The 19760-nt window shown below is 33.5% G+C and overlaps 1 protein-coding gene across 2 annotated transcripts; it reads left to right on the forward strand.

Annotated features, from left to right (window-relative positions):
- The first annotated feature begins 504 nt into the window (after positions 1-504).
- On the forward strand, positions 505-19517 carry LOC136819311 (acid-sensing ion channel 4-A-like). 2 transcript variants are annotated; one of them, XM_067075644.1, is made up of 3 exons: positions 505-1041; positions 15822-15937; positions 17049-19517. In XM_067075644.1, the coding sequence occupies exons 1-3, from the start codon at positions 989-991 to the stop codon at positions 18368-18370; spliced, it is 1491 nt and encodes a 496-aa protein (XP_066931745.1). In that variant the 5' UTR covers positions 505-988; the 3' UTR covers positions 18371-19517. The 2 variants fall into 2 exon arrangements, with proteins under 2 accessions (XP_066931745.1, XP_066931688.1); XM_067075587.1 differs by lacking the exon at positions 505-1041 and adding an exon at positions 14858-15067.
- The last annotated feature ends 243 nt before the right edge of the window (positions 19518-19760 follow it).

Raw genomic sequence — 19760 nt, forward strand, 5'->3', positions numbered from 1 at the left:
ACATCCGAAGAGCTTATTTAGAAGGCCAAAATACGTTCCATTTTTCTCTGCTTAAACATCGGTCTTTTGGCTATCCACGACCCCGCTCTTGTTTTCCATTGGGACGAATTTTACTGGTCAAAATTTATAATTTATGAAATTTCCTTTTTTGTTCGTCATATAATTGGTTTTTTCTGAGTTAATTGTTTTAAATTCTTTTTTAAGCCCCTAGTTTATGATAATATTTAGAGAGAAAAATGAACTGATTTTCCCCTTTTATTGGGTTTTGTTAATGTTTATATGATCACTGGCTGTGTGACTCTGTTTAGTTCATTTACACCTAATATCAAAGGCAAAAGAACTCATACTTTGGAAATTATTTTGATCTGCTCAAAAAGGAAAAACTAAAGAAATCGGACAGAAAAGAAAACGACTAAATCAAGTAAACTTTAGCTATGTACGGAACAACAGTAAAGAAAATTAAAAAAAAAACTGATGATGAAAAAACATTCGCTAAATTTTTTTTGTTTTAAGTAAGAAAAAAAGAAAAGTCGTCTTTCGGATAGTTCGTTTTCGTGAAGCAAATTCAAGTTACACAAAAAAAAATTTTGGTGACTATATCATCGGACACACTGAGGACCTTCGCCATCTTGGAAAACTTATATCGGTTCTCTAACTTTAATACCTTCAACAAAAGGTTTTTAAGAAGTATTGGGATTTTACATCGTTTCAACCGAAAGTATTCAGCCACATTTACTACACAGTTTCATGTGGTACTACACATTATTTTGCTGCTGGCATCAACAATGAAATTTTATATGATGTGATCTTCACAACTTACTTGCTTTGAGTATACGTCAAATAAATCTCAAGTTTCCGCTCTAAGCATCATGTTTATTGTTTATAAATGGAGTAGGTATTAAGTTAGATAATATCAACACCTTTTAAGTATTATAAACAAAGGATATTGTGGTATATGATTGGGTTGATATAATAAACAACCAGCACAATGACGAAACTACATTCATTTTATGGTATTCCACCGTCAATGCATCAATATAGGTTAGTAGAGTTAGTTTGTTACTTTAAAACTTTAAACTTGTTGCATTTTCCTTTATAGGAAATAATTTCTATAATTTTGCCCGAAATCTTCGCTTTTTTCAGCTTTTACACCCTTTTCAGTGCAACTTCTCTCATTTCGAGCCTTATAATACCCCTGTCTCACAGCCCCGATGGAACTTTTTTTCTCAATGGGGATTAAAATTTCTATTGAAATCCCTACGGGGATAGAAATTCCTATGTTCCAAGGTTAAAAAATTCAGTGGCAATGGTTTTGAAGTGCAATTTCTAAACATTGAATTTCGAATGGGACGAAATAAAAGATAATTTCCAAGTGGGGCTGAAATTCTAAGGTATTTTCCCACCAGGGACTAAATTTTTGTAAATCTTTCCAGTGGGGCTGGGCTCCTAGTGGGTCTGTGACACATGAGTATCTTATAATCCAGGGGGGGGGGGTACTCAGGTCAAAATGGGTGTTGGGTATGTGCGGATAGTGAGGGTCTGTGTTTTCACCTTCAAAAGACTCTCTAAGGGTTGCAAAATCAGAAAGTTATAAATTAGTCTCTCTAAGGGTCGAGTTTTTTCAAAAGTGAAAAGTCAAGAAAGTGATGAAATGTGTTTTGGAGAATTCTTTTTAAAATCGAAGAAATTTTTGTAAGGATCGATTTTCCGGAGGTTCCGTTTGCACATACCCCTCATCCACCAACCCTAGTCCCCCCGGGCTCACAATGCCCCTTATTAGAAAGCCTGAAAAACGAAAGCCGAACCTACGGTGGGTCGTCCAGCGGGTAAGTAATACTATCAAACAAATAAATTACAAAAATTTTAGGTCTAATGGTCCTAATGGGGCTTCTAAATTACAAGCTGTTTTTTATAAGAATGTTGTATTTGAATGAATGAATTTATATAAATGTATATTTTTAATTATTTGATGAAAAATCTTTAATTATAAAAGATTAAGATCTATTAATTTTACATGTATAATGCATACCTCAAGCAAAAATAAGGCGTATTTTGTATTAAATCTTCAGTTTATTGTGGATAACTGGCCATTTACAGGTGAAAATGCACTGAAATTGGCTTTCTTAGGTTCAGTTTCCAAATTTCAAGATGGTGATATTCTTAGTTTATTCTTAATTTTTTGGTAAATATCATCATGAATGAATGTTCTCATACAGTATACAGTAAACTAGTACAGGGAACGCAGTAAACACTCTATACCTCTAAATAGTAATGTCTGAAGTGTAATGTGATAAATTCTCTCAAATTCTCAAATCATTAACAGTTAAAGTAATAAAAATTATATTCTAAAGAATCACAAAAAAGTTAAAAGTTAATTTTCCTATTAGTTTCAATCTCAGAAATTTTAGCAATGAGCTGAAGAATTTCATAAGTCTGAGTTAAAAGTTTCTTTTCGAGCTAGTACTCTAATGAAATAAGTAATTTGAAAGGAAATAGGAAGAACCAATTAAAGCTCCCTTCTCATCAAAGCTGCCAGACAGTTAGCAAATAATGTTTCTTTTATCTCCATATAGCTGTAAGGATAGCTGGAGAAAAAATCGTACATGCCTCAAATACTAGTAATACTAGTAACAGTCGTCAACATACACAATGGGACTAAAATTCCCAAATTTTCTCAAAATGTTCTACTTTTTTCTCAGAATTTCCAAAAAGGTAGCCTGCAAGGGACTGGTTTCTATTGGGCCTCTTCCAGAAAATGTCCGTACATGGGGGGGGGGGTGGAGGATATAGTGTCCGGGGGTAGCAAAAAATCATCCAAATTTGCCTTGTCCGGGGGTAATTTGGGTTGTCCGGGGGGTAAATCACTGAAAATTGTTATATCCTCCACCCCCCATATTCAAATTTTTTCTATAAGTCCATTTTGGTGCTTTTGCAACCCTACGTGGGACTAGTGGAGGTGAAAAGAGCTACACTGACCAGCGGTACATCCCGTAGTAGCTAAGGTAACCCTTTTAGCCAAGGTACCCCCATTGCTATAGAATCAATCCTAATCATCATAATCAAAGCAAATAAATGTAGACATCAAAGTTGAAAATCTGGATTGTGAGTTTTAGTCTAGGAGAGATGGTTTCATGGGTTTTGATTGATTTGGGATGAATGGAATAATAACAACATTTTGATACAAAAATGCTTTGCATTTAGTGGATTCTATTTGTTGTGTTGTTGTTATTTCTTTGCTCCTTTTGAACTCAAAAACTCAAATAAAGTACCCTTAATTGTAATTAAAAACGTTACTAAAGGCTATATAAGAAAAACCTATTTTTAATCGAATTTTTTCATTTTTGACATTTAATAGGACCAAAAATATTCTATGAATTTAAGCTCAACAAAAAATATCGCGTCACTTCTTTGACATGAGATAGAAAGGTTTAAACAAGTATTGGTGTCAACTTCTCGTGACGTAAGGGATTTAGACAAAAAGCCAAACAAAAATGTGAAATTTTTAAGGTTTTTAATTTGTAACGTGAACTAATTACTGGAAGTTGTTTTTTTCTATTCCTTGAAGCTATCATTTTGTATAATTGGTGATATTGCTTGAAGGCCTTATGAAATTAGCAGATTTTTTTGGTATACTTTGAGGCTAAAAATTTTGTTTTTATAAATGAAAGAAAAGCATACATTGGACTCATTTTTAAGATATTTTGCGAAAATTTACGAAAAACAGTGACCCCGGATGAGACTTTTCAAAATCTTTTTAAAAACTCCAATTTTTCGTCTTCCGGGCATTTGTCAAACCTTATTACACGAATATTACTAGTCATTTTATTAACACGAATTGATAAATTCCGTTGATTACTTGCCTAGAATATTTGTTTAATAAGGTATTTTACTATCTTATACTAATTGGATAATTTAGTTAGAAATGTTTCAAAAATACAAATTGATTTGAAGGGGGCATATCATTCTTTAGACATTTTTGATTGGTAATAGTTTTATCCAATTTATTCTTTTTGATGGCATTTGTCAATTTGATTGACAAAATCATTTCAAAAAACTACTGAATTGTAAAGAATTACATTTTTTGAAACCAACCCTTTCTAACCTGTTAATGGGTCAGAAATTTTCAGCCAGTTAGTATGAATTAAGAGGTTGGTTATGGTTACACCCCTGTCTCACAGCCCCGGTGGAACTTTTTTCCTCAGTGGGGGTAAAAATAACGGACTGAAACTCGATGGGGATTGGAATTCCCATATTTTTTATGACCGGGGATTTAAATTTGTTTTAAAGCCAGAAATAATAATATTTTGCAGTGAGGATTGGTTTGTTTGATTACTATATTTTAGTGTGGACAAAAATTGGAGTATAATTTTCCACCGGGCTAAATATTTTGGCCAATTTTTCCAGTGGGAAGGGTTCCCAGTAGGTCTGCGAGAAGGGAGTGTTTCCTACGATGTATAGCTTTTTTGATTTGCGAACTTCAAACTCGTTAGAGGAAAAGAGGGCTCCACGAGAGCATTAAAGCGTGAATTTCAAGTGTGAATTGTTTAGCCAAATGAATTCTATTGGTTGAGTCATATTCCAAGTAGCCAATTACAGTCTACAATGAGACATTCTAAAAATAAAAGCTTTTTAAAATTTATTCGAGAATAATCTAATTATGCAGTCTATTCAACCCCTCTGTTTGTGAAGGGAACTGTAGACCCCGTTTAAAGAATAACATGCTTAAACACCTTTAGATACTTTAAAGCCAAGACAACAGAATGACCTAAACAAACTCAGTTTTTCACGGTGTCGGGAAGTGGTTATACTTATCCGTATAATATGGGCCTAAAAATGTCCCTAAAATATCTACAAAATGATAACACTGTTCTTGCTAGATAAATTCACAAGATATACTGAAAGCCGACAGAAAAACTAGAGGAAAAAGAGAATTTTGATAAGGATAAAACCCTGTAAATCTGATTTTCAAGTGAGATTTTGTGATGATTTTTTGTGAGAGAAACGTTTGTTTCATTTCTTTTGTCAAGAAAAATGGTTCTTTTTTCATTTTTAGTGTGTGTTGTGTATTTTGTAAGAGAGTTTTGACAATAACGTTTAATAAGGTTTGATATTCAAAAAAAGCTGATGTTTTTAACAAACTTCCATTGAAGTCCTGGAAGTTGTAGATGAAAAAATTCAATTCTTCACGTGTAGGGTGCGATAGTGGAAATACTATTTTCTTGAAAATGGTTTTAAGGCTGATAAGCCATCAAGGCCAATATGGGTTTTGTTATCAAGAAACATGGGGAAAAGATAATGGGTGATTTTCTTTTCATTTTTTGAGGCTGATTGGGCCATGATGATAAGCTTGGGTTGACTTTTAAGAGTTTTGAATAGCAGAAGTAGATCGTTTGTTATATGTTAGAAATTTCGATGTAGTTTTTTTTACATTGCTCGGCGAGTGTGAATTTAAGGTTTTATAACCAGGGGGGGGGGGCAAAAAGGGACAAAATGGGTGTCGGGTATGTGCGAGCCATCGCAGGGTCATAAATTCTCGTAATTTGGAATAAAGTTTGAAAATTAGGAAAATAGTCTCTCATAGGGCCGATTTTCGGCTCGAAAATACCCGTCACCTCGCAAACCTAGTGTCCCCGGGACACAATACCAACATAATGGGACACCAGGCATAAATCCTAGTTTCACTGCCATCTATGGTTAAGTACTAGGTGGGAATTTTATAAATTTTAGATCTAGTTTGGCTAAAAGCTTATTAGAAACTTATTGCTCTAAGAAAATTTAAAGTGCAATTACAGCATTACGGCGTTATGGTACTTTTTGCGTACTTGGGAATACAATTGAGCTAGATTTGCGGAAAAAGAAAGTTTTATTATGCATGAAACTTGCAATAATAAAGCTTATTGCCGACCCAAAAAAATATGAGCGTTTTGATTGGTCGAGAGCATCGAGATATTTGCGATATTTCATATTTCTCTAGTCTGGAAATATGACCGCGTTGACTTTTGGGGGACTGGGTAAGCGGCGGGAGAAAAATCAAAACAAAACCACCGAAAAGAACTGACTTTCGGAGAAACTGACTTGGGAGTCAAAGGGAAAACGCAACAAAAATATTTTCAGATTAACTTTTACTTTGGAGTTCTTCCATAAAAGACACTAAAATCAAATCTAATGAACTAAGAAATTATAAAACTACTTGAGACCACCCAAATATTTTCAGCTTTTGGTATAAAATTCGTCCGTACCGTGTGTGATAACCAAACAGTTTTTTATCAATGCATACAAAAAAACTTGAGATTCTTGAATGTTTGCCAATAAGATTTCTCATAACATAGCAAGGGAACTGAAATGTCTTGTATTAAACCAAGTGACGAGTGATTTTTATAAAAGTTCTCTCCTAATTCTCGTTCTCGACGAGGTATATACGTCCTTGAATTTTCAACTCAACAATCATTTACATCTTCCTTCTAAAATTCGAAACATTTAAAGCTTGACGATAATCAAGAAAGTATCCAAATTGTTTTGCTCTTGAAAAAATGTTGTTCTTTTAACCATTACATACATTTCCATCATGGAACTTCTTTCATCCTCTGCTGCTATTCTTTTCCATGCATCGAAATAAAAACATAGGAAAAGACTGAATGTTATCAATCTGATTAATCCAATGATGAAGGGTTTCTTCTCTATCGAAACAATACTGTACACCATCTGCATTCTGAATTATCAATCTAGAAACTTTCAAATACATCTCTGAAAATCTGCAATTCTCTTCAACACAAAACTTCTGGATCGAAAATGATCGAAAATGCTTCTCTGTTTTGTTTTTGTGTGAATATTTTCGGCGGGAACATATCGAATGTTTTATTGTTCGAATCTAACGTTCGAATTAGATTTTCGAATAAAAACATTCGAAACTACACAGAAGAAAGAAGCAAGGCGGAAGTAAGTTTTAAAACAAAAACAAAAATAAATTTATATCAGTACAATTTTTTGAGTCGACAATAAATTAGTTATCACATGACTTCTCGTGCAATACTCGATATTTTACTCGTTCCGAGATTTTACCGATATTTTTCCTCGCCTAAAGGCTCGGAAAAATATTACGGAAAAATCTCGGAACTCGTAAAATATTTCTCGTATTGCACTCGAAGTCATGCGATAACTAGTACGAATTTAGAGGATCAATACAAGAATCCACTCTAGTGGACTAGTTTTAGCATTATACCCCAGTACAAGATTTATGATTTGAATTTTTATCCTTTTAGGAAAAAAACTTTTAAAAAGATCATTTAATTGTGAAATGTACGTACGAAATAATCCTCTCCTTGCTGGTTTGAACACATTTTTCAAAATCCTTTGGTTAGCTTCTTCCAAGATATTCAAAAGTCTTTGTGGTGAGCTTAATCTTTTGAGATATTAGTTTTTTCTTCGAGGAATAGAAATGAAGTTAGAAGAAGAAACCAAGGTCAATGTGTATAGGGAGTTTGTTAAGAAAATATTGCATGAGGGGAGTTCCGGTGTTTAAACTGATATGTTGAACAGGAGGCTTTTTGCGACGTAGCGGGGCCTGTGACGTGATATTTATGGGTTATCAATGTGGTCACATACAGTAGGATGACTAAATTTTTTATTTCACAGGAAACATTCCTGGCGCATTTCCGGGATCTTTCCACTGTTTTTTCCGAGCATACCGGGGCAAATTCTGCGTACGAATCTAATAACCTCCTGCTAAAACTTATTGAATTGACCCAACCCAACACAACTCCCGTTTGAAACTTTTCCCGAAATGATATTTACACGTGTTTTTTTTTTATTAGAACCCAGTTTATAAGAACATTGAGGCTGAAATTCATCGAAAAATTAAGAACATCGTAATAAGAACATGCCCAGCCTCAGGGTTTGGAAAAAAATGACAAGAAACTACAATTTTTTCCTCTTTTCAAGCAGTTTAACCTAACTTAGGCATGGATTTTCTAAAATCGAGAGTCAAATATTGTCCAAATTGTACCAATTTTATATGCTCTTTATTTTGCATGATATTGTCGATTTAGAGTAGTCTGAAAAATTAAGAACGCATTTAAGAACATTTAAGGCTGAAAATTGCTAAAAAAATAAGCACATTCAGGCTCAGCCGAATTTTAGGTGTTCTAATAAAAAAGAACGTGCAGTAGAAAAAATACCCTTAAATCTTACCCATGTTGAAAATTCCAATATCCTTACTGAGTGAAGAAGTTCAACAATAAGATAAGGGCGTAGTAAGAGAAATTTGAAAGCAATCGGATGCGAAATTCATAACATCATCAATGACTTACCATACAGTGCTAACGCGGGAATAGCAATCTAATAAGAATAGGGTGAGCCAAAAATTACTATTTCTTATGCTAAAGCATCACACAACACCTAGCTCGTATTTTATTCTGAAAATAAGGGCAGACATAGACAAGGGATACTTCCAATAACAAATCATTTGCTTGATGTTTTTTCCTTGTATCACCAGGATGGTTTCATTGGAAATATGGTTATAGACCTAAATCCAACAAAAACTGTGATCACCACAGGGAGTTTGTGGGGGATATAGGGTTGTTTTTAGGGAAAAAGGGTAAAAATATAAAAAAAATCTAAACGTATAAAGTTAGTCAAAATAACTGTGTCCTCCTGATTTGTATCAAATAAATTTTCTTTTGATTTAAAAAAAGAGCAAGAGATATGAGTTTGAATTTACTTAACTATTCAGTTTGTGTATATTGTCTTGAAAAAGTATACTTTCCGACAATTTCTCAATTTCTTAAATAACTCTATGATGATATAAGATTTATTTTGATACAGAAATTGTAGAAGATAAAAATTATTTTCAGTATTGTATTTGTTAACAAAATTACTTGACTGCTTCGGATGAGTAAATTTGTTCCCAGCTGGCACACAACGTTGTTTCAATGTTCATCTAACGTTCACAACGTCCATATAACGTTAGTTGAACGTTAAAGCAACGTTGTGTGCCAACTGGGTTAAGAAGTTTTGAGGATCGATTCATACGGGCTTTAATTAAACATTAAAAATGGAGAAATTCCCTTTCTTCTTGTTTGATAACTTTAGAAAGTATACCATGTAAAAATATTTGAAAATTAAAAAATTATTTCCTTCTTATTTAATAAGTGCATGCTGCGAACTTTATACGCTCTCAATTACCTCACTTCAGGGATCCAGTCAAAAGTTTTATAATTTTCATAGTCTTATAAAAAGTTTTATGATTTTCATAGGACTTCACATGCTTTTTGAAAGAATCAATAAATTTGGCGAGGCTTAGTTTAGATGTTCTTCTTTTTTCAGCAATTCCTATCTTCAAATTGTTCCGATATTCTGTTCTTATTTTAGGGGAAAAGTTTAGGTATTGTAAGCTAAATCCCCTACTTTTCTCTAGTTTTTCAACGAGCTTTCTTGAAATCCTGCCATTGTAGCCTCATGATTATTTTTAAATTGTTCTTATTTCTTTACATTTTTGAGCCTTAATGTTCTTACAAAAAAAGAGTGTGAATTAGGTCCGTTCATTCAAATTCGTAGTTTATTTCGTCCTTCAAAGAATTAAATTATAGAGGGAAAAAGTTCGCAGGAATTATAACATTGTGAAGATTTTTTCAAAATTCTGTGCAAGAATTTGATAAATCGACTGGAACATGTCAAAATTACCGTGAGATTCAATTCCCTTTCAGCCAACTCCTGCAAAAAGTAAAAATAAATTCAAGAAAAATAAAATCTTTTAATCATAATAAAGATTTTTTTATAACAGAACAACCAAAATTTTTGAAGCCTTCGGATGTTCTTAACTTTTTGAGAATTTAGCCTAAAATGCTCTTAACATGTGTTTTTGCCATTTCTTGAGTATCTTTGTCCATTTTCTTAAGAAATCGGGCGTTTTAGTGTCTCAGAGCCTTCAAAATGTTCTTAATATTTTACCCATCATATAAAAGAACCTAAGGCTTCTTATAAAGTTTGTTCTAATAAAAAAAACGTGTATTGTTTCTTTCTTGTAATCATCGCATTGCATTTTAATTAATGAAAATCAGAAAATTGGGAAGTGATCATTTTTCCCCTTAAATCAGATTTTTTTAATGTGGTTGACCTAGATTCTGTTAAGCATGCGATTTTTTGACCTTGAAATTGTTACATATTGTATTGTTGTAACCAAGAAAGATATTTTTCAAGACTTTTGCACTTTATTTCTCCATTCATCTTGTATCTAAAACTATTCTGCTGAATCTATAAAACAAATTTATCACTTTTCTGTTTAAATATTTAACAACTTTGATTTATTTGTCTTCCAAATTGGGAATTACAATTTACTTATAGTCTATTAATATTTTATCAAAAAATTTATGTAGAGAAAAAGAATAAAAATTATTCAACTTTTTTTTTTATCTTCATCAAACTACGACCTTTTCGATTTAATCGCAAGTATTGCTTCACACCTTCGAAGATTGTGAGATATCTGTAGAAATATTTTCGTATTTTGGGACTGAAAGTTCATTATCGAAGTATTCAGTCAAATTTTTTTCGTAAAATTCCAAAGAAGATTCAAAATCGTAGTAGTGTGTCGTCGGGGTTGTATTTTGTATAATTTTAGTGAACAATGGAATCGTAGAGATGTTAAAGGTTTTATTTTTACATAAGTGATTATGTTTCATATCAGGACAGTGTCTTGCTATTGTTATATTATGCTGATAGGCAAAAAATGTTTTTCTTTTCCTCTTTCTGACCAATCTTGCTCCACATCCGTGTCAATCCAATGGGAAAAAGCTTGTGAATTAAAATTGATGAGTAAGCAAACGATGTCACTCTTATTTAAAAACAAAACCTTTAATAAAGACCTTTTTGCTTTGAACTTCAGTTATTGCAGATGTATAACCTATCTGGACAGTATTTAGCAAGCTTAGTAATTCAGAAGATTAGAAGAAGATTGTTATCTGGTGATGCTTATCTCCCAAAACGATGGAAACAAGAGATAAGCTAAGGGATTTAGTTTCCAAATTGCTGGAGACATAAGTTTTGGTAATGTTTATAAGCCAATATAGACGGCCAGAATGAATCTAAGCATCAAAAGAAAGAATTTCGTCGAAGGGTTTTCTTCTAGAAGAAGATTTTCATCCCTCATTGCTTAACCTCCGATCGCTAGGGGTGATACAGGGGAGTTTTAATCACTGATCTCCGAGCAGATTCTGATACTCCACGCATGGCGCGTATTCACTCTAAAGGCCGTGGCTCCATCATATTCGTCACATCCTATAGCACGAATGGACGATCTGTTATGAGATTACACCATACCGATACATTGTTTTGTTTACAACTGCTCGTTTTACGCAGTAGCGTGGTAGGACGACCAAAATTTGGGCAAACTTGGGAGACAATTCTAGACAATTTTGATTTTAGCGCCCCTTATTGTTTCAAAGCGAATGAAAGGAGGACAGCTAAAAAAGGGGAAATTCTCAAAAAGGGAAAGATGTTTGCAAAAGAAGAAAATACCTTTTAAAATCATTCGAAAAAAGTATACATGAGCTTTTCAAAAAGGTTTCAAAGTCAAGAATAGAAGAAGAGAAACATTGTATACGGAGCAAAGTTTATCATTTATTTTGGTCGAGTTCTTGTAAACGGTCAAAGTAATTTTCACATATTAACGACAATTCAGAAACAGATCTTTTCTTCTTCTCATTCTTCTTCCTCTATTCTTGAACTTTAACAGTTTACAGGGTATAACCATACTAATCATTTTTGTAAGAATGGTTAATTATAAGCAATAAATACACATTCTATCCAGGTAGATAACATGGAATAAATTTGATAAGGATACAAAATATAGCTCTCGTTTCCAAGACATTTCCATTTGAAGGACTGGGCATTAGCTTAGACGGCGATTTCAGTTTTAATATCTGTTTTCTCCAAGTCTACTTTGATTTTTTGTCATCAACAAAAGTTATCAGAAAGCCAAGTTGACTCCTTCTACAGTCTGGATAGCCCGGGGGTGGGCAATTGGGCAAAAGGTCACAGGTAGGGTCGCCAAAACCCCAAAATCAGTCCCTCGTATTATAGGGTACCTTTCTTAGGGATTTTGGGAAAAAAAGTAGAAAATTTTGAGAAAATTTGCGAGTTTTAGTCCCATTCAAAGTCACTCTTTCCAACGTAGGGTCCATTTTCCGAACTTCAGTCGGTCAGCAAGGGAAGTGCCTCCCGTAGAGCACCAGACTTGCTACCCCCCTGGCCGGATAGACAGTAGCAGACAACCACGTCATTATAACACCTTGAATTTTAACCTTTTTATTCGAATGGTTCTTACAAAATAAAGACAATTCGCAAAAAAAACTATGTGAAAAAACAAAAACACCACCCCCGTTCGTCTAAACCAAAGTCGACACGATTCTTTATATCAGTTCAGTATGAGCAAAGAAAAAAACATATTTTTCTAAAAGTTTCTTTAAATTCTATAGCAAGTATTACTTTTAGTATTAACTTCCTAATTTTTTTTCTCGAATTTTCTGTATTTTCTTCAAAACTTTCAAATCATTCCTAACACGATAGTGAATTAGTAATATTTTATGAAAGCCTGGGAGCAAACTTGTTGATGTTTTAAGGTACAATAGCTAATATGAAGAAAAATGTTTCTTTGGACTGTGACCAAAAAATTTAGAGACTACTGAGGAGAGTTCATATTTGAGATTTCTGACTTTTTAACACCCCCTTCTCCCAGACCCGGTGGGATTTTTTCGGACAGTGGGATTAAAAATAACGGACTGAAACTCAATGGGGATTGATATTCTCATATTTTTTAGGGTTGGGGATTTGAACTCCATTGTTTTCAGGTCAAATAATTCAGTGGGCATGGGAAAAATAGCATAATATTTTACAGTGAGGATTGGGTTATTTGGTTATTTTTAGTGTGGACAAAAATTGGAGTATAATTTTCCACCGGGGACGATATTTTGGCCATTTTTTCCAGTGGGAAGGGGTCCCAATGGGTCTGTGAGAAGGGGGTGTTTTTTTAAGGCATTGACAGTTGTAAGATGCATTTAGCGCTCATTTGAAACCAATAGACATTTGTTGAGTGTGGTTTGTTGAGAATTTTTCTATCGGGATTTTGTTTTGTGGATGGCAAATCCATGAAATTAAAACGTAATTTGCAAAAGTGGATTTGCTCTATGGAATTTTTTTACACGTCCACGCACTGATTATTCTATCAAACGTACTTTGCACTTGATTTTCACAAATAAATATTTTGTGTGATTTTACAGTTTAGACTAATCTTATTAAGAAAAAAATTCCCAAATTTTTACAAGCTTGTAAGATTTAGTCATTTTTTCAAAAAATAATTTCCGTTAAATAAAGTCTTTAGTCCTTGAGAATTCAAATATATGGTATGAATGAATTTTCATCTGAAATTCATCTTATAATATTAAAAACAATTTCCTCAAGCAGAAATAAAATCGCTTGGTTTTCATGATCAATATCCAGGGTGGATTCTCCACGGGTGATTTTATTTTTCAAATTATCTTTTAAAAGATTAAAGTTTAGTTACTTATAGTGATATATAATTTTTAAAAAGGGTTACATAACTAGTTCCATTATTGTTTTCTTATCCATGAGGTTGATATTTTATAGTATTAGATTTAATAGGTATAATCCAAGAGAGGGCAATTTGTTCTTACACGGTGACTGTTAAGCCTGTTCAAACTTTCTAACTTAAGGGGACTTATTTTGACAAGCGGCAAAAATCCTGAAGATTTTAAATTTTTGCGGGAACTAATTTTGGCAAATGACAGCGTAAATCTGTTCTATTTTGCTTTCTTTGAAGCTTTTTTTGTGAACTCAAGAAGTTATTTAGGCAAAATCCCCCAATAATTAATTTTGGCGAATGACCAAAATATTTAATTTTGGCGGGAACTAATTTTGGCGAATTTTGTCTAAAATCGCCGAATTCGCCAAAATTAGTTCCCACCAAAATAAGTTCCCTTAATAGATTTGAAAGGTGATGAATTATGTTTGTATCGTGAACACCTTTTGGGGTCTGAGCAAATAATTCAAAAGTATAAATTCAAAGAAGGTCATTTTAGGGTCGAAATGAATCCTGGGTAAACAGAAACATCGCATAATCTGATAAACAACTTTCTGTTGGTCTAAAGTTTTAAGAGTTTTTTGTGTCTAAATAATAATAAAGAAGCCAGTGAAGGAACGCAATCAGTCCTGATACCCATGATGCAATTCGAACATAAAACTGCCAATTCGACCTTGTGGTCAGAGGAATATAATTCTTACCTCTAAAGAGTAAAACAGGTGCATATAGAAATGATGTTATTTCATTACTAGTTAGATGTTTTTTAATTTGAAAGCGTTTCATCTTACAATATCACATACTATTGTAAACCTTGAAATTTTGAACTTTAATGAAGTAGTTTGCAAAATGCACGCATAGGGTCGTATAACGTAGACGAAATTCTAGAACCAAGTATTTTATTTATTAAAGTGAATATAATTGGCAGTCTGTTCCTCTAAAGAATCCTGCATTGTAACACGCACGCGTAATTTGCCGTTCTTTAAACCATATGTAGTTAATTCCCGTGACAAACAAAGAGAAATGAATTCGTGGACAAACTAACCAGGTCGAGGTTGTGGGACGGCGAACTTTGTCGTATTTTATTAAATTTGTCGTTCTTTTTGTCTATTTGTCGTTCTTTTTGTCTATTTTTAGTAAATGTAATAATCTTTAGATAAATCCCCTCAGAGCCTTCATATCGTTGAAACCATTTAGCAAACTTATTTTTGCATTTTTTTGTGCTTTTAACATGAAACCTCATTTCTAAAAATTTAGTGAAGAATTAGTTAGAAAATTTGATTAAATATAAAAATAATTTGAATATCAATTTGCAAAAATAATTATTCATCAAATGCATTGCACATTGGCATACTATATGGGACATTGAAAATGATGATGAGAGATATTACTGACTGTGGTGTATCTTTTTGTCATGGTTAACTGTTTCTACAATTTGATTGACTTCTGGAAAGGTCTTTTCAAAAATAGTGAAACTAAAGGGTAAGGATGTGATTGATTGATTGATTGATTGATTGATTGATTATTTGTATGACACTAGTCTATATCTAAGCCTGAAGAAACTAACTAACGACTTATTTAAATAACACTGTGTTAGACAGAAAACATTTTTGGTCAACAGTTTTGCATACCCCCTCAGTAGCGTTGCCAGGGGATGTCAGAAAATTTATGTAGGAGAGACAAAGTAACTAACTATTCATAATTTAAAAGAAAATTACTTCGTAACAAAAGTGTGCTCTCCTACACAAATTTCCGACATCCCTGAGAACGCTACTGCCCCTACCATAGACAACAAACTAACCTTCCTATTCAAAACCATCAATGTATGAATCGAATTCGTACATATTCGAACATGGGGATATCACACACAATCTGTAAACATATATTCATCCAAATTCGGGATGAAAAAATTGTAAACATTTTATAAATCAAAAACAATATATTCAAGTGGAATTGATAATAAATTTTCTGACTCACCACGGGGTAAATTCACAATCTATCAGAATACCAATTTTCATCAATTTAAATAAATTCATCGTCTGTAAAGTATTAAAATTTATTCCTTTGTAACATCACTCAAAAACAGAGTGAAATGAAAAAATAGTTTATAGTATTATTTCAGGATAATGTTTGATAAACATTAAAACCGAAATAAAATCGTAAATATGGTATGTTTCGGTTGCAATTATTGCAATCATTAAAACTGTTTACGAATTTACTTTCTTATTTTTTTTAGAAATCCACGCACCGACAGTATGAACGGGTCGGCAAACAATTACGGCGTGCGGAACGGGAATGGCCGGTTGGAATTAGAATTACTGGAGAATATACATGAAAAAAATCGAAGTGAGGGTAAGATGTTGTTTTCGTATACCAGATATGTTTTTTGGTAGAAATCGAGTAGAATCTTTAGGTATCGAAAAATGATTTTCTGAGTTTCCGTTAATGTTGGAGAAAATTTAGACCTTAGCTCCGGTTAAGACTGCCGACTTTCTGCTCTGTCTTCTTTTCCAAATGTTAGAGTTGATAGAAAGTGGGCAGAAAATTTGAAGTCAGAATCTCTGCTTGAAAAGGATTCAAAGAAATCATTGCATTGACGTCAAAAGAGTACAATGCATTGACTTTAGACAGCCAACTTTCTGCCCACTTTAATGAACAATTAAAATAGGCAGGGCAAAACGTGAGTCCTTTATACCAGAGCTTACTTTCCAAGACAAACAAAAAACCGTATTTAATTTCCGAATTCATTTATCTTGGTAGAGGGGAAGTAGAGCGAAGTGACACAATTTCAATTAAGCTTGATATCAAAATATTTGGCTAAAACATAATCAGTTTTGGGAAAATTTACGTTTCGAATATATCATTAAACATTCTGGAGTCATAGACCTAATTTAAACGGCCAACTTTCTGTCTCCGTTCGCTGTGAGAGACGGCAGAAGATCGACGGAAAATCGGCAGTTGAAATCTTTGCTTGGGAAAACTGAAAGAAGTCATTGCATTGACGACAAAAGACATCGCATTGGCTTTAGACAGCCAACTTTCTGCCGACTTTGTCAAAAATGAGGGAAGGCAAGGCATTAAGTCAACCGTCTAAACTAGAGCTAAGTTGATGTCATGAAAGGGTTAAGTGATATCCATTTTCCCAGATTTCCCAGGGTCTATCTGAACGTTATCACCATAGATTTAAAAAGCCCGAAGGGCTAGATGTCGGGCTTTAAACCATCGCAGGCAAAAAAAAAGTGAATATCGGAAAAAATATTTTTGCCATTGTTTTCGAAAACCAGCGAAGCTTCTGATTGATAAAGCGCTGAAATTTTATTGTAATGTTTCGTGACTTAGGTAGGATTTCCTACCTAACTACGGCACACTTTTCAGCAAAAGCTTGACATCTATAGCCCTTTGGGCTTATAAGTCTATGGTTATCACTCAATTTTTTACTATGTATCTATATTTGCTTTCATAGGGTTCACATACGTCGATCGATCGTTACTCGAACAAAACAACAATAGCAAGTTAAACGATGACGAAGATAATTATTGGCACGAAATTCAATTAAATCGTAAAATGATCATCAAAAAGAAAATTGAAGAATACGTTAATACGTTCACGGTTCACGGGCTCACGAAAGTATTCACGGGTGAAAGAGTTGAGTCTGCATTTTGGCTGGTCATGCTTTTTGGTGGTATATTATTATCAGTTGTCATTGTGCATGGGCTTGTTACAAAATTCTTAAAACATGGAATTTACACGGAAATTCGGTCTGAGATTACAGACGAGAATTTTTTCCCGAGTGTAACATTTTGCGAGAATCAGCTACTGATTGATAACTATTTTTCGTACTGTGGCGTTCCGCCTAGAGTTCAACATATCAACCATACAGTGGTTTGTGACTACAAAATGAAATACCGCCAAGCGCCCATGAATGAATCTCGAAATAAATTCTGGTATAACGGTTTATTTAACGTTACAAAATGTGAAACCTGGGGAGGTAAGAAATGCGCCAATAGTGATTATTTCAAAACTATGAAACATTTTAATCATTCATGCATCACTTGGAATTATGCTGGTAATTTAAGTGATATTTATAGTCATGTTGACATCGAGTTTGAGTTTAAGCCACCATCTTGGCTTAACAAAGATGAGGTCATAATCGCTGTACCACATGATCATACAATACATGAAATTGATATTACCAACAAAGTGGACATCGAACCATATAAAACATATGAAATCAAATTAGACAAAACAGAAATCAAAAGACTACCACACCCTTTTCCCTCTAACTGCTCTAATAGCAAAGGAGAGGATATTTTTCCTGGTAGATATACACGACGCTCGTGTATTGAATCTCACAACTATATCGAAATGTATAAAAAATGTGGGGACACTTTGGATTACGTACGCCAGTTTATTCCACACGCCATTAAGAAGCGTTACAAAGGGAATAAAACCATTAAAGAAGCAGAAATGTGTATTTGGAGATTTGGGAAAGGAGAAACACAAAAAACCAAAAACTGTGCTTTCCCCTGTACTGATTTAGACTTAGGGGTGATGCCCTCATTTAACGAACGCAAAAAGGGTAAATCGCAGACCAAATACCGTATAAGTTTACAATACCAACGGGTTGACGCTTATAAGGTTATGGAAGAAAAAGAGCTCTACCCTTGGGACCAAATGGCATGTGAGATTGGAGGTCTTATCGGGTTGGTTATTGGTGCATCCATAATTTCTTTGGTAGAGATTATAGCGTACGTATTTTTGGTGATTGTTAATAAATTTATTTGACGGAAATGGAAGAGTAGAAACACCAGTATGATGGTTTTGGTGATTTAAGATACGGTGAGAAACGTATAAATGTGCCACGAATAGATGAAACTAAAAGCCTTGGTTGAATGCCATGCAAACGATTTGAGTTAGTAACTTGCTCATCTAATGTCGTCTTTTATCAGGCATTAGTTTAGCAAGTCGAAAAATACGAAAAAGGTAAAAGAAGCGAAAAATATGTACAAAGAAAAGTGGATAAAGAGATGTACTCTTTTGAAATGCGATGCAATCTGGTTAAATTCATTGAAAGAAGATGTACTACTTGATTGATGTTCTCAATTAATATAAGCAAAAAGAAACTAAGTTGGTGGGTTGAATTGCTTTAACAAAAATTGGAAAATAATCCAAGAGACCTACCTTGAAGTCTAGCAAAATATGATATGGTATTATCACAAAAGTAAGACTCGCCAAAAAACAGTACAATGCTAAATTATATTTTGAACAAAAAATATGATTGAAAATATATGACGATATACATGGCTTTTGGAAGGGGAAACCAAAAACTCAATAACTTATCAAATTTAAGTTTTCTGGACTAATACTTAATGCAATGGAAAAAGTTTTTCGAATTTTGTTTATTCATGATATGCACCACTGCAAGGACAAAATTATGCAACTTTTCTGTTTTTGTTCCAGCCAACACGTCACTTTTTCTATTGTTTAAGTGACAGAAGACTCTCCAGTCGTGGTGCATATCATGAATAGATTTACATCACTTGTGCGAAAGGTCTACCTTTCTTGCACTCATTAGAGTGTAACATTCTACTACTTGAAAGCTTCATGTAGTTCTTCTTTCAACAGTCATGTATGAATATTTTTATTTCATAATAAGAAGAATCTTTGTATATTTTTACGTCTGGTAAAACTTCATAACAAGAAAATCTCGCGAAAATTTAGTTTTTACCCTTAAAAGAACTGATCTTCGCGGGAATGAATTTTCGCGTTTTTGGGTGTGTCTACCGTAAAAATTAGGTCAGCGAAATGCAATTTTTACTATTAATTCTCGAAAGGTCCAGGAAAATGAAAGAATTTCGACAAAAAGTGGGTGTCAACCGCGAAAATCAGTTCAGCAAAAAACGCAAATTTCGTACCCTCACACCGCCAAAATAAGTTAGCGAGAAAATTAGTGTCCTTAAGGTATTTCATATGACATAATGGAATTTTCTTATGTTAATTTGAATGCGGTGAAGTGAATTTTGACCGACGTTTGTCGAAATATCGATGAAATTTATCAACTAAATCCAGCATAGGTGCGAAGTTTTCTTGGGATAAAGTTTTAAGTAAAAGACACTAAAAATTTTATTTTTAAAACTTAATTTTCTTATAGGAAAAATACGGTAGATCTAGTGTG

This window comes from Clytia hemisphaerica, unplaced genomic scaffold (genome assembly GCF_902728285.1).
Source record: "Clytia hemisphaerica strain Z4C2 unplaced genomic scaffold, Clytia hemisphaerica genome assembly, whole genome shotgun sequence".
NCBI classification, from domain to species: domain Eukaryota; kingdom Metazoa; phylum Cnidaria; class Hydrozoa; order Leptothecata; family Clytiidae; genus Clytia; species Clytia hemisphaerica.